This window comes from Vigna umbellata, chromosome 1 (assembly GCF_029865625.1).
Source record: "Vigna umbellata cultivar VRB3 chromosome 1, Vumbellata_1.0, whole genome shotgun sequence".
In the NCBI taxonomy this organism is placed as follows: Eukaryota; Viridiplantae; Streptophyta; class Magnoliopsida; order Fabales; family Fabaceae; genus Vigna; species Vigna umbellata.
In genome coordinates this window covers 91,160,802-91,174,914 of record NC_142165.1, presented here as the reverse complement: position 1 = coordinate 91,174,914, position 14,113 = coordinate 91,160,802, and the positions used below count along the sequence as shown (strand labels likewise).

General features: G+C 33.9%; 1 protein-coding gene across 2 annotated transcripts; it reads left to right on the top strand.

The window, feature by feature from the left end:
- Positions 1 to 5,603: 5,603 nt before the first annotated feature.
- LOC148206788 (ribonuclease III domain-containing protein RNC1, chloroplastic-like) lies at positions 5,604 to 12,007 on the top strand. Of its 2 annotated transcripts, XM_088104737.1 has the most exons (6): positions 5,604 to 6,530; positions 9,184 to 9,385; positions 9,615 to 9,815; positions 10,423 to 10,509; positions 10,638 to 10,750; positions 11,566 to 12,007. In XM_088104737.1, the coding sequence occupies exons 1-6, from the start codon at positions 5,746 to 5,748 to the stop codon at positions 11,579 to 11,581; spliced, it is 1,404 nt and encodes a 467-aa protein (XP_087960863.1). In that variant the 5' UTR covers positions 5,604 to 5,745; the 3' UTR covers positions 11,582 to 12,007. The 2 variants fall into 2 exon arrangements, with proteins under 2 accessions (XP_087960863.1, XP_087960864.1); XM_088104738.1 differs by lacking the exon at positions 11,566 to 12,007 and having other exon boundaries at positions 5,613 to 6,530; positions 10,638 to 11,126.
- The last annotated feature ends 2,106 nt before the right edge of the window (positions 12,008 to 14,113 follow it).

The window sequence follows — 14,113 nt, the reverse complement described above, 5'->3', positions numbered from 1 at the left end:
AATAAATCAATTAAAATAAGTAGAATTAAATATGAATTTGAAATTAAATTTTATTCAAATTAATTTTTGAGAAATTTTTTAATTTTTAAATAAGATAAAAATATATTATTATTGATTAGATTTAAAAAGTTACAATTTTAAATATAATTAGTATTTAATATTCTATTATATTTTTTTCTCTATATATAAAATGCATGAATAAAATAAAAACTCTTAATTATAATATATCTCTTATATTCTACCAAAACACAAAAATCTAGTAAGATAGTCGTTTACGTTAGGAATTAATCAATAGAATCAGATGTACTGTTTGAGATGACATTGTTAGTCGTTATTCATACTGGACAGATGATATGCACTAGAGATAGGTAAAAGAGATAATGATATTTTTTTATAATATGTTCTTTGTAATTTCTTGAATTCCTTTTAGCGTATAGCCCATTCAATAATTTTCATGGCTATATTTGTTTGTTTAAATACTGCAAACATATCAAGTTAATTACCTTTATCAATAATTTTCATAAATAGATCTGGCTATAATTTTATTATTAGTATGAAATATTTATTAACTGAGACTCTTTCATATACCTAAATATTTTATCTTCATACAAAATTTTATATTTTATGATTATTTTATCTTTATATTATGTCTCAAATGAACGTAAAAGTGTGTAATGTACCGTTACTCTTATTAACTTTATCGATATAACTAGTAAAATTGGTCCAACTCTAGTACAATTTCTTTTCTTAATTTAATTCTTCTTATATTTATATATGATCTAACTGTATGAAAGAATGATATCATAAGTCTCTTGGATGAGCTAAGTTTTGGATATATAGTGAAAAATTATCCAAGCATTGTGAGGGTTGTTAGTGTTGCTGCAGAGGCAGTGATAAGATATGGTGAGGAAGAATTGGAGGTCTGAAAAAATGGTGATATAATGAACAGCCAGCACACGTAGCCATCAAAGGCATATTCATGATCTTGCTCCCTCATCATGCATAATAGGTCAATAACGGTCCCTTTTAGAATGCAGACTCATCACGGGACAGAAAGATCATTCATAAAAATCCATGTCAGAACCGAATGAGTTTTTCTATGGACCTTTTCCTTGGATTATTGCAGAATAATAATAATGCATCACATAAATCATACAAATTAAAACATGCCCTACAACACCTTCAATGCCACTATTTCCATTTCGATCATTCATACTTCGTTAACCACTAACCAACAAACCAAAATGAAAAGTGCATCTCCTAAAGTTGCTATAGCCATGCTTGTCGGTTTTGCTTGCATGGGGTGTGTCTCTCTCAGATCCAAATTAATTAGTCTCAGTCATCTACACTGCTATCAGACAAATCAATATATATATACTATTACACCATCATCAAATCAAATCACTGCAAAAATATCCATACCAAACTATTACTTCAGTTTGTTGCCTCTACTTTTCTGCAGGAAACTCTCTTCTTTCTTACTAGCTAGTAAATAAACAATAAAAGCAATGGCTTAACTGGTTGAAAGATATTATCCTGAATGTTATTATAGTTATCACTTAATAATACTATTAGATATAATAATAAAGTTATATTTATTATTATTTATTTCATTGTCATATCATATGATAAGGTTCTTGATTAAAATTAAAGACTTGACAAGATACCATATCATTCATCCATATATATATATATATGGGTAACAGTTTCCCAAAAATACAGTCTTTAAAATCTCTCTCAAACTTATTAGGTTATACATCATTGACAAAATTTTGGGTTCCAGGAGCCAAGCTTTGGCACAAAATGATAAGTTCCGATGTGGATACACGCGTAAAATATTCAATACATTTGAAGAAAAAAATTTCTTAGAATCATATTGACTAGTATTTTTCTTAAACAATTGTTTTCTCCTTATTATTTAATATGGATGGTTTATCCAAATAGGTCAATTTTTGCTGTTGTTCGTGTTGAAAAAAAGGCAATTTTTAACCTTTAAATACGATTTATTAAGATTTTACTCTTCTTAACGAGCTTTTAGTAAAGGAAAAAATTAATATTATGTTGGATGTTACGTGTATCTTATTTACATATTCAATTGCACTTAATATTATATATTTAAAACGAAAAAACTCAAAATATCCGAACACAAAAGTACTATCCCCTCATATTGTCTCGGGAAGGTTATATATGGATTTGTTGGAAAAAAATAAAATAATGGGGAAGAAAGCGAAGAGGCCAAAACAAACAATCAAGTGGATATTGTTTTCTTTTTCTTCGTCCCCTTCTATTTACTCAACATGAGAAGTGGAAGTTGATATGCATTATGCCACAATGTGGGAAATGACATACAAGAGAGTAAGAGATTTGTTGTTTATATTGCTCTTCCTAAATGAGTAGAATAAGAAGAGTTCTTTTGTCTCTCATCATAGTAACTAGCATCATAGAGCACTCTATGTAATTTGAACTTTGTGAATAAAAATAATTCTAAAGCGCGAAAAAAAAAAAGGTTAGAGAGAGTAAATTAAATATAATTAATTCATGATAATATATTATGAATGTTTTAATAATTTAAAATGAATAATGATATTGAAATGGGAAGAATTAATGCGACGTATGTATAGGAGTTTTTTTTTTAAATATAGTATAAATTCAATCAAGATTTAATCAAATATATTGAATTTATAATTTATATTATTTTAAATTGATAATCAAATTTTTATTTTTTAATCTAATTTAAATTGAATTTATTTTGTGAATTATATTAAATATAATTAGATTGATTTAATATATCTTACTCTTAGATCTATTTGAGGATGTGCTCGGCAATATGAAAAATAAGATGGTGTTTGAAGCCAAGAAAAAAAGGGTGGCCAATATGGTACCCAACTTGATGGGCCATGTGTTGGATACTCATCGACCTCAGAGTGTTGCTAAGAAGATCCAACCTCAAAAGGGTGAGGTATAAGGAAGGATGTAAAGAGGTTGACAGTTGAGTTTGATGTTCAGGTTGACAGTTTTTTAGGCAAGGCCAATGACCTTGGTGGGTTGGAGAATGCTCAACTCATTATGTGCAAAGGTGTTTAGGTAGCCTTGAGTGAGCATGAGATGGAGTAATGGAAGAGAGTGAGTTTGACACCTTTATTCGTGCTTTTTTAAAACTTCACAATCATACACCTATGTATGGACATAAAATAATCAGTCTGCTGAAGAAAGAGACTAACGATGAGGATAAAGCCAAGATGGTCGATGAGTTGATCAGCTTGAAAAAGTATGAAGTTGACCAGAAAGCCTAGGACAAGGAGAAAGAAACAATGAAATGGGAGAGAGATGAAAATGAAAGGCTAAAGACTTGGAAGACTAGGTGCATCCAAGAAAAAGATGAAGGAAAAGAATGAAGACTTGATGATGATGCTTGCCAATGAAAAGAAAGCCAAGGAAGTGAAGGCTGACTTGATCCGGTAGGTCAAGATCCTCTATCATATTTCTTCTAAGGATGCACATTTTGATTTCAACAAGAATGTGTTTGAAGGCCAACTGATAGGTATTGACAATATAGCGGCTTCCAAGACAACTAGTAATGTAACCTTGACCGAGGACATGAATGTTGAAGCTAAGACCAATGATTGATCTACAAGGCCATCACGGTGACTTCTTCTACTATTGTTGACCCCAACCATGATGAAGATATGATATATCCTATTGATGTTGCTTAAGATAATTGTTGTTGTTGTTTGCTTTTGTTTCTTGTTGTTTCGAATGGGCCAAATACATTAAGGCCAAAGTTTGTGTTGACTTGTTCGTTACAGGCTAAATGAAAATTGTTTTCTTTTGGTAGTTGTATCTTTTTGTTGCCTTTTATCATTTATAATTTTTTCAATATTTTATGAATGTTAAGGCCGAGTACAATTGTGTTACAATATAATTATAACCACAAGCCATGATAATAATCTTAAGTATCACAGAATTAACATTTTGAAGTTCTTGTTGGAAACAATCTCAGTTATTTCTGCTTATTTGAAGCTAACAAGGTAGGTGATAAGTGACTTGCAAGGTGTTCAACTAGGATCGACTTAGTAGTTGAAAGGAAACTGAGAGATGAGTTCAACTAAGACCGACTAGGTGGCTGGCAAGAAACTAACAAATGAGTTCATATAGGACCGACATGGTAACCGCAAGAAACTAATAAATGAGTTCAACTAAGACCTACATGGTAGCCAACAAGGTACTAATAGATGACGGCAAAATTCTCCAAGTTAGAATGGTATGAAATATAATTGTACATAAATGAAACCTCTTATTTTATTGGTCAAGTCCCTCGCTAAAACCTTCTCGGTCAAAAATCCTCCTTAAGAAAGGAAGACCGAGTAAGGAAAGTGTACACTATAGGTTACAAGTGTGCAGCCCTTACAAGCATCTAGCTCAAATAAAATTTGAAATATATAACATTCCAAGTATTAGATATAGGTTATAGCTAATAAGAGCCCTCGTCAACATCTTCAGCTACTCGGGTCCTTTCCAGTTGGTAAAGAATTTGTTTATCACTTTTCATGGTAATGCTAGTTATGTGCTATATTAGATCACCCTTCTCAAAGGCTCTTGGTTGTAACTTATAATTGTATCTTCTAGCTACCTTGTAGTCATTTCACAAATTTGAATACTTTTATAATTTCATGATTTTTATACCTATATAGTTGCGTGTACTTATTTTTATTTTAGTATTCGAAATTATAAGTTATTATGATCTTTTTAGGATTTATTTATGTATGTTCTTAATAATTTAAATGAAATGAATTCATTTGATTTGGATGAAATTTTATAAATGAATTAGGTTAGATGAAGGGTAACATTGTTATATATATATATATTTTTTAATGTGTGGGTGAATATGCATGATTATTCGTAGATATTTTTATAATTTATATTTTTAATTTTAAAATATAAACTTAAATAAAAATAATTTTAAAGTATAATTTAAATAAAATCACACGTTAAAATATTAATACAAATAAATTTAGTTTTTTCTATTTTATTAAGCAATTTTTTCTTTTATTTTCATTTTGAATTTTATTTTAATAATTGTGATTGTGACAAGTTTTTATTTATGTTCTTTATCAGGTGTATTATTTATTATAGATAGATTTGTATGATTTCTTATTCTTATCTTATGTGAAAACTAAAAAAAAAATTGAAGCTGAAAATACATTTGTTTGAAAATTATAAAATATTTTGTCTAAAAGTGTTATAGAAAAACAGACCAAATTAAAGAAAAATGTTTTTTATTTTCTTTTACTTTTGAATGATCAATTGAGTTTTTTTATCAAATTCATAAATCCCAATAAACAAATCACTGTTTTCATTAATAATTTCAAATTTTCATTTATAACAGTTAATTAGAAAAAAAACTAAAATAATAATATAAAACGGATTCTTAATTATTAACAAATTAAAAATAAAAAGTTATTTTTTGAAAATAAAGACAAGAAATAAGAATAATATTCTTTATATATAGGAAAACAAATATTTTTAAATGAGATTATAATGAAAAAATTATAATAAATAAATACACAGTGACACGTTGTCTCTAATCCAACCATTAGTTACATCCTGGAATCCCAAAACCCTGCATCAACACGAACCCAGAACCCGTTTAATCAATCTATCAATCCATGTTATCGAAACCCACACCTTCATTCTAATGTTCACACCTCACCTTCGCCCACCACTGAATCGCATTTCACCACATCAATGGAGCTTTCTTCTTCCCTCACGCTCTCCCGCACCTTCTCCTTCTCCTCCTCACTCACTCCCATTGCACTCCAAATCCAAATCTTCCCCAGAACCCCACCCCCTCAACTTCTTTCGCTCCGCATTTCGGCGGTGGCCATAGACCCGCCGCAGGAGGAGCTTCCCAAGAACAGTCCCCAGCGCCTCCTCCAAGAGCTAGCGGAGCGCAAGCGACCCTACCGCCGAACCCCACGAACGCCCCCGCGGAATCTCATCCTCACGCGCCCACTAGACAACAAAAGATTGGCCAACAGGTTGCTCAATAGCCCTCAACTCTCCCTTAAATCCTTCCCCTTGTTGAGCTCGTGCCTACCCTTTACTCAGCTCAACCACGGGGACATGGCGTGGATCGAGCAGCACCTGCTTGAAGTGAAGCAGGCGCTAGGGTACCCGCTGGAGCCCTCCCACACGCTCGGCGACGATAACAACCCCGCCAGAGAGCTTGACACGCTTTTGTACCTGGCGTTTCAGCACGAGTCGACTCAGAGGAGCAAGGTGCGGCACGTGCGGTATGGCCACTCCAGACTCTTCTTTCTGGGGCAGTACGTGCTGGAGCTGGCCTTCGCCGAGTTTTTCTTGCAGAGGTATCCGAGGGAATCGCCTGCCTCCATTAGGGAGCGTGTTTTTGGGCTGATCGGGAAGAGGAACATGCCCAAGTGGATTAAAGCTTCGAGCTTGCACAATTTGGTGTTCCCATATGATGATATGGATAAGTTGGTCCGGAAGGAAAGGGAGGCAACTGTAAAGTAAGAACCTCTTTTTGTGTCTTGTTTGTTACTCTTCTGTACAATCAACGTGCTTCCCTTTTCTGATGATTGTGACGATGCTAGCTGTTTTTGTTTACTATCGTTTTTCTAGCTTTTATTTGAACTTGCTTCATGTTTTTACATTAGAAAGAACATCAATTATAATTTTTGTCAAGTATATCACTCGCTCTCCTAAGTAAATAAAGTGATGAATTATATTGATAGTTCTTAAAGTATTGAATATCCATCGGTTTGGTTCTTATGTTGATATATTTCACTAATGTTTTAAGGACTAATTTGAAGAATTTTTCATTATTTGAGGACTACATAGTTAGTTTCTAATACTTGAGTGATTATTTATATAATCTAATTTTAGGATCTGTTTAGGAGAGTGACACTTTAACAATGCAATTGATGGTCGTCCATGATAGGAATTGTATTTGTAGCTTCTTTACAATACGATATGCTCGTTTTCAAGGAATATATATTTTAGAAAATGCAAGCACGGCTTCATTACAGGGGAGGTCCTCTGTCATGTGTTACTGTTACGGAGGGTTTTAGAATGCAGTCACGGTTTTGTCACAATCCATGTATATGAATGCGGCTGATGCACCAGCGGTAGTTGTGAGTTAGGTTGTGGAAGGCCGAAAAACCTTGACGATGTGGAGCTGTTGGGCTGTTGGCACACGAACATCGATATGTTTGGTTGGAATCACCTGACTGGCTAAACTGGATTGCTTAATTATATTAACACTGAATTTTAAGTAATGCCCCCACCTTTCCTTCTCACGGTATAAAGTTATTATTTGGTTCTGTTAGATACAAAACCTTTCTCACTATTCCTTATGCTTAACAAGTTTTCTTTTAATCCTTATATAATATATATCATTTTTAATCTCTTTTAATCCTTGTCGTACTAAAAGGGTCTAAAACTGGTATGTGTAAGGACATAAAGATAATATTTCAACTATAGGGGCTATAGGGGAAATTTTTTGTAAGTATAGTGATCAAATGAGTAATAAAACCTTATTCTTCAAAACAGTAAGGGATTTGGATTTGAAAATTTCGTTGGTGTTATTTTTTCTTCTAACCAAAAACCTGCCTGCAAAATTTGGACATATATGTTTGTATGTTGGGCCTGCTCTCTAGCTCAGCATTGTGTTTCTCCATGTGCCTAATCTTCCATGATATGGGCTGAGTTTGTGGGAACAATGACCTTTGCTTTTGATGCTAGCTTCCTTTGGAGACCAAGCTGTTCATTCATAAATTGTAATAATTAAATATGAGTTGCATACTGTTAAAGGGAAATCTATGAAAGAGAAGACAAATTTGCTCATTAGCAACTCATGAGGATATTCTTTTGCTATTTTAATCCATTAACTGTAGAACGACCTTAATCAATGAAACATCTGTCTGGCAATAGTATGTTTCTTGAATGTATGGACTTGAGATAAAAATATGTTCTTGAGGGCATGAAAGACACCTCTCATGTTCTGTTATTTATATAGATAAAGAGTTGATACAATAGAGAGATAGAAGGTCAAGTCACTGTCCTAGACTGCTAGGTACAATGATTAGAGATAACCCAACACACTACCCCCTATTTTAGTCCTACTGACTACACTAAAAAGTAGACTTAGTAATTATTCCAACACTCCCCCTCAAGCTGGAGCATACAGATTGTATGTACCAAGCTTGGAACAAATAAACTCGATCCGAGGTCCCCTTAATGACTTAGTCAACACATCTGCGAGTTGGTCATTTGATCCAACAAACTCGGTACATATTTCTTTTGACAATAACTTTTCCCGAACAAAATGACAATCAATTTCTATATGCTTAATCCTCTTGTGAAACACTGGATTTGATGCAATGTGAAGAGCAACTTGGTTATCACAATACATCTTCATACTCTGGATGTCACAGAAGCTAAGCTCTTGAAGGAACTGTTTCACCCATATAAGTTCACATGTTAGTGATGCCATTGCCCTATATTCAGCTTCCGCTGTTGATCGAGCCACTACATTCTGTTTCTTACTTTTCCATGAGATAATGTTTCCTCCAAGGAAAACACAATATCCAGTAGTAGATCGTCTATCAATAGGAGAACCTGCCCAATCGGCATCACAATATCCTGATACCTGAAGGCTTCCTTTTTCTTCATATAACAGCCCTTGCCCGAGAGCCTTTTTCAGATACCTTAGAATGCGAATGATAGCATTCCAATGGCCAACACATGGAGCTTGCATGAACTGACTAACCACCCCAACAACAAAAGATAGATCTGGCCATGTAATAGTGAGATAGATTAGTTTTCCAACTAGCCTCCTATATCTCTCCGGGTCGGAGAATAACTCACCTTCTTCTGTTGTTAATTTTTGATTTGGGTCCATGGGACTCTCAACCAGTCTACAATCAATCATGCCTGTTATTGAGGGCTTGAAAAACACCTCTCATGTTCTGTTATTTATATAGATAAAGAGTTGATACAATAGAGAGATAGAAGGTCAAGTCACTGTCCTAGACTGCTAGGTACAATGATTAGAGATAACCCAACACACTACCCCCTATTTTAGTCCTACTGACTACACTAACAAATAGGCTTAGTAATTATTCTAACATATGGTTTTGTTGTTTGCTATTATCATGGCAGGTCTGTGTTTTGGGCTTTGTTTGGAGCAATCTATCTCTGTTTTGGTATGCCAGAAGTATATCGTGTTCTCTTTGAAGTCTTTGGAATGGATCCAGATGCTGAGGAATGCCAGCCCAAATTGCGTAGGCAACTTGAAGATATAGATCATGTATCTGCCGAGTTTGAAGGCAAGATAAGCTGGCAGGATATGGTTGCGTACAAGGCATGTTCTACAATCTTCTGGCACAGTATTATTTATTTTAAAAGAGCTACCACAAAAGCAACTAAATATTTTGAACTATGTTTGCCAAACCTAATCTTGCTTCATAATAAATTCAAAATTGTTTCTCTGCTCTTTTGTCAGTTGTGCATGCAAAACCCTGATGTTCAATGTAATTGGCACTATGTTATTATTTGGAGAACAGCAATGATGTTTACTGCTCTGCATTCAGCCTCCTGCAGATGCCTTGTTTGCACATCCACGGCTCTTCAGAGCTTGTGTTCCTCCAGGCATGCATCGGTTTAGAGGAAATATATGGGATTATGATTGCAAACCGCAAATTATGCGAGTCCTTGGATATCCACTAAAAATGACAGATAGAATTCCAGAAATTACGAAAGCCAGGAACATAGAGCTTGATCTTGGTTTGCAGGTATCTCTATTATTGCTTCTCATTCTGATTTTAATTTTCCCAGATCTGACTATTACATAAACATTGACTTGACTTCCGAGGGTTGGGGATATCTTTTCATGCACCTCTAAATAAATAAATAACCATTCATTCTTCCATTGTCCCATCCTTGGGTTCAATATTCATATTACAAAGGCCATGAGGTTGTTCAATGACAATTAAAGTTGTCTGGAGTGGTGGGACTGTTATTTAACCTGTTGTGGTACTTGCCAGTGATTCTGTGGTAATTCAGAAGTAAATAGAAAAAGAATTACCAGTACTGAAGTATTGGTACATCATAATTAATTGATAATGAATTATTGCTGCGTGAATCATTTCCATCGTTTTTATCTGTTTTATTTATTTTTTTATTTGGCCACTGTTTTTGGTTTGTCTACGCAGAGTTCGCCTCATTAAATTGAAGATCGTATCAAACCCATCTAAATATTGAGCATTATTAAAATGAAGTTTAGTTAAGAAATATTCAATGGATTTTTCAACTTTCTTAAATCTCCCAAGAATCTTCCTAGATCAGCTTAAGGTTCCCAAATTCCCCGTTAATGCTGTTGAATTTCTTGTTGAATCACAGCTATGTTTCTTGCACCCATCAAAGTACAAATTTGATCATCCTCGATTTTGCTACGAGAGATTAGAATACCTTGGCCAAAAGATTCAGGTACTAATCTTTCTTTTCACCGGTATTAGTATTTGATCGAAATGAAACTCTTTATATCATAAACTAAATTTTCTCGTGTCTTTGCGTTGCATACCGTATATATTTGTCTTTTTTGGGAATTTTTACAGGATTTGGTAATGGCTGAAAGATTGTTGATGAAGCATTTAGATGCTCCAGGGTCATGGTTACAAAATAAGCACCGGAGGTTTCTTATGAACAAGTTTTGTGGAAGATATTTGAGGTATAAAAATCTCCACCACTTTATTATATATTCCGAAGAGGTTCAAGACGCATATCAGCGCAGCTATAGACTGAAATACCCAGTCAATACGGCTGTTCAACAGGCCCTTCACGGGCTTTCATACGCTGTTTATGGTAAACGTGATGTGAGGCGTCTGATGTTTGAAGTTTTTGACTTCGAGCAAATCCAGCCTGAGCCAATGTAAATATGAAGAGACAGTACAATAGTGACAAGGATAGAAGCATTACACATGATCATTTGGTCCCTTGCTTTAATTGATTTGCAAGTTCTTTTGAAGTTGCCCTTGTATATATATATATTCATTGTATACTATTAATTTTGAAGACTGAGAACTAAATTCTTAAAATTGCATGGAGATGCGGATGTGTCTGGCTATATAGACAATGGTTTTGTTGGTTAAGTAGGTGATTTTAGGATGAATATTACCTCATACTTGTCCATTGTAACAAAATTATGTGGCAGAAGTTTATTCTAACTAATCATTATGAACCTCCCCTACCTCCTAAAAAACCTCACAAAGATGTAGATATAGAATAGTTCTCAGTCTTTACACTCTTCGCATTGTGATCATCATGCTACAATTTCATCTCATGGTTTGAGAAACAGTGGCCTTTTTCAAAATTTGTTGTTTGGAGAACACTCTACAGGTTGCTTTGGTTGGTCGAATGAAAAGGTCGCCCTTTTTTCCAATGATAAATTTTGGTGCTCCTTTTGTTGACTTATGCATGTATGAATCCACTTACTATAGCATTTGCGTATTTCCAAATTTTCTGATTCTTGTCACTTATTGTTAGGAGTTGGAAAGTCTAGGAAAGGAGAAGGAAGAAGAGTACCGAACGGTAAGGGAATGGGAAGAAGAGTCCGAATAGTAGGGGAATAAGAGTGACGGAGATAAACGGTATCTACCCTAATATCGAACGGTGGTTGCAAGGGAGGAAGGAGTGAAGCATCGAACAGTGTTTATACTAATATCGTTCGGTGGCTGCAAGGGGGATGAAGTGAACGGTACAAGGTTGATAATATTGAACGGTAGAGAATGAATAAAAAGGGCGGGAAAGTTTGTTAGGTTGCTAGGGGGAGCGAGAAAGTATAAATAAACCTTCTGTGATTCTATTGAGTAGCTAGTCATTTCTTACGTTTTGAAAACAGGTCTTGGACCTTGTTTGAGGGGGATTAAGCTCCCGTTATTGTATTTCGTTTTATAGTTACAATGAATAAACGGTGAAATTCATACTATTCCTTTGTTTTCTCTTGTTTATTTGTTTTAGTGTGATTGGGTGTTGCGAAAAAAGTTAGATCTCTTACTCAGAAACCTAACACTTTTGTAATATAATATTCGTATTGAGACAACCCTAGCATGCATCGAAAGAATGTCGTGGTGCATGAAAGCACCTACTGTAGCTAGGATCGCACTGAATTTCATTCATTGAGTGGCAAATGCTTATCGAGTCCAAAAGTATCTAGACATTTCTTCTCGCTTATTTTCTTAGTCAAGTTTAGAGGAAGGCTTAAAATCCTAAATTGGCTGTTGGAATGATGTATACTTATGTTGGAATGATGTATACTTATGGGGCTGGGTGAAGGTTCAAACATGTAAAGTTCTTGTATTAGGCCTTTTTAAGGTTTTAAAATTTAATTTTAGTACCATGCAATATGGACTGTCCGATTAGCAAATAGATAGGATGGTGAAGCAATACAATAGTCAAAACTCAAACCATCTAATTTAGAAAGTATCATATAGACTGACTGGTTAAGGAGTGAAACAATCCGCGTAAGGCAAGTAAAACATCTCAATTAAACCTATAATCTTGTTTAAACAAATTTGAATTATAGTTAGGTCGATTTTAATAAAAACCTCATTAGGAAAACTATAAATAGAGGTTCATGTAAGGTGGTGAGTTACATATATAATTACATAGTTATTACTTTTGTGCTTAGATTTAGATTAACTTTAACATCAAAGGATCTTTGATAGGTATTTTCGATCAATTTGACCAAGAAGAAAAACAAGAAACTTTGGACGATTGCTTATTAGAAGTGATTGATCGCTCTAGCATACCGAAACATTTTGGCATCCACATGGGGTCAAGTGATCACTTTTAAACTCACATGTTAACCACAAGAAACATAATAAGCAATGTTGTCCTGGAAGAAACTTCAGACAATCATATGGATCCTAGGAAGATGACAAGGAACTTGCAAAAGTGCATGGATGGAATGCATAATAGATATGAGGAAGAGTATAGAACCATGTATGCTGAGAACGCAACCATTCGGGACCAACCAAACAACGTGACGAACCTATTTGTATAGCTTAGGATAGCAACTTTGGATCCAACAAAGATCATAACCCATCTATTGTGATGATAAATACATCGGATGCTCCCGTTCACCACATAAATTGCAGATACCCCTCTATTAAACCATTGAAGAATGCTTGTATTTGAAAGATACAATAGATCTATTGGTCCAGATGAACACATAAGGATAACCATGAATCAAATGGCTCTATATATGATAAATGATGTCATTTGGTATCGAGTCTTCTCCACATTGTTAAAGGGAGACACTGACTTGATTTTCTTTACTTCCACTAAACTTTATTGATTGTTATATGTCTCTTTTGATTATAAAAACATCCTGATTAAACCCACAATGAGGTTTAAACGAATTTGGGCCGTAATAGACTCTAATCAAAAGTTCATTAGGAACGACGAATCACTTGAAACAAATATTAATTATTTTATATTTAAAAAAAATCTAAAATTTTTTTTAGTACTAATTGTTTTAAGTACTAATTGTTTTAATTTTCTAAGAATAAAAAACTTTAATAAATTCAAAAAATAAATTTTAAATAAAATAACAATAAAAATTATTTTAGGTTTTCTAAACTTTTGAATCGTATTTGTATAATCTTCTAGACTTTTGAATCGTATCTGTGTATACTCCAAGCGGTTTCATCGGGTTCGACCTCTCATCTCTGAATTAATAAGCTTGGTTAAGTTACTAACAATGTTTGTTTGTTTATTCATACCAAGTGGTTATAACTAGTTCAAACATTTTCTTGAATGTCTTTTTTAACATATGGGAAAACCTTAATTCCTCCGTCAATTTTAAGATCGAAACTTTTTATTGTAGATATATTTAAGACATTTAGAAATACATGGTGATTAGAGTCTGGTATTATTTTTAACGTGCAACAACAGGTCCATTGCAAAGCTTTGATTTGAAAGTTAGAAGTCTGTCTATTCTATTCTAAACGAATGGACAATTTGGAGGTTATATTCATAATGGGGGCAACAACTTCTTACATCAGAATTACTTTTGAGAGTTTGGCATTTT

Excerpts from the sequence above, each read along its gene's own strand:
- LOC148206788 (XM_088104738.1), top strand. The coding sequence starts at position 5,746 with ATGGAGCTTTCTTCTTCCCTCACGCTCTCCCGCACCTTCTCCTTCTCC. Across the intron at positions 6,531-9,183 it reads GAAAGGGAGGCAACTGTAAA|GTCTGTGTTTTGGGCTTTGT; the intron begins GTAAGAACCTCT and ends TTATCATGGCAG. Across the intron at positions 10,510-10,637 it reads ACCTTGGCCAAAAGATTCAG|GATTTGGTAATGGCTGAAAG; the intron begins GTACTAATCTTT and ends GAATTTTTACAG.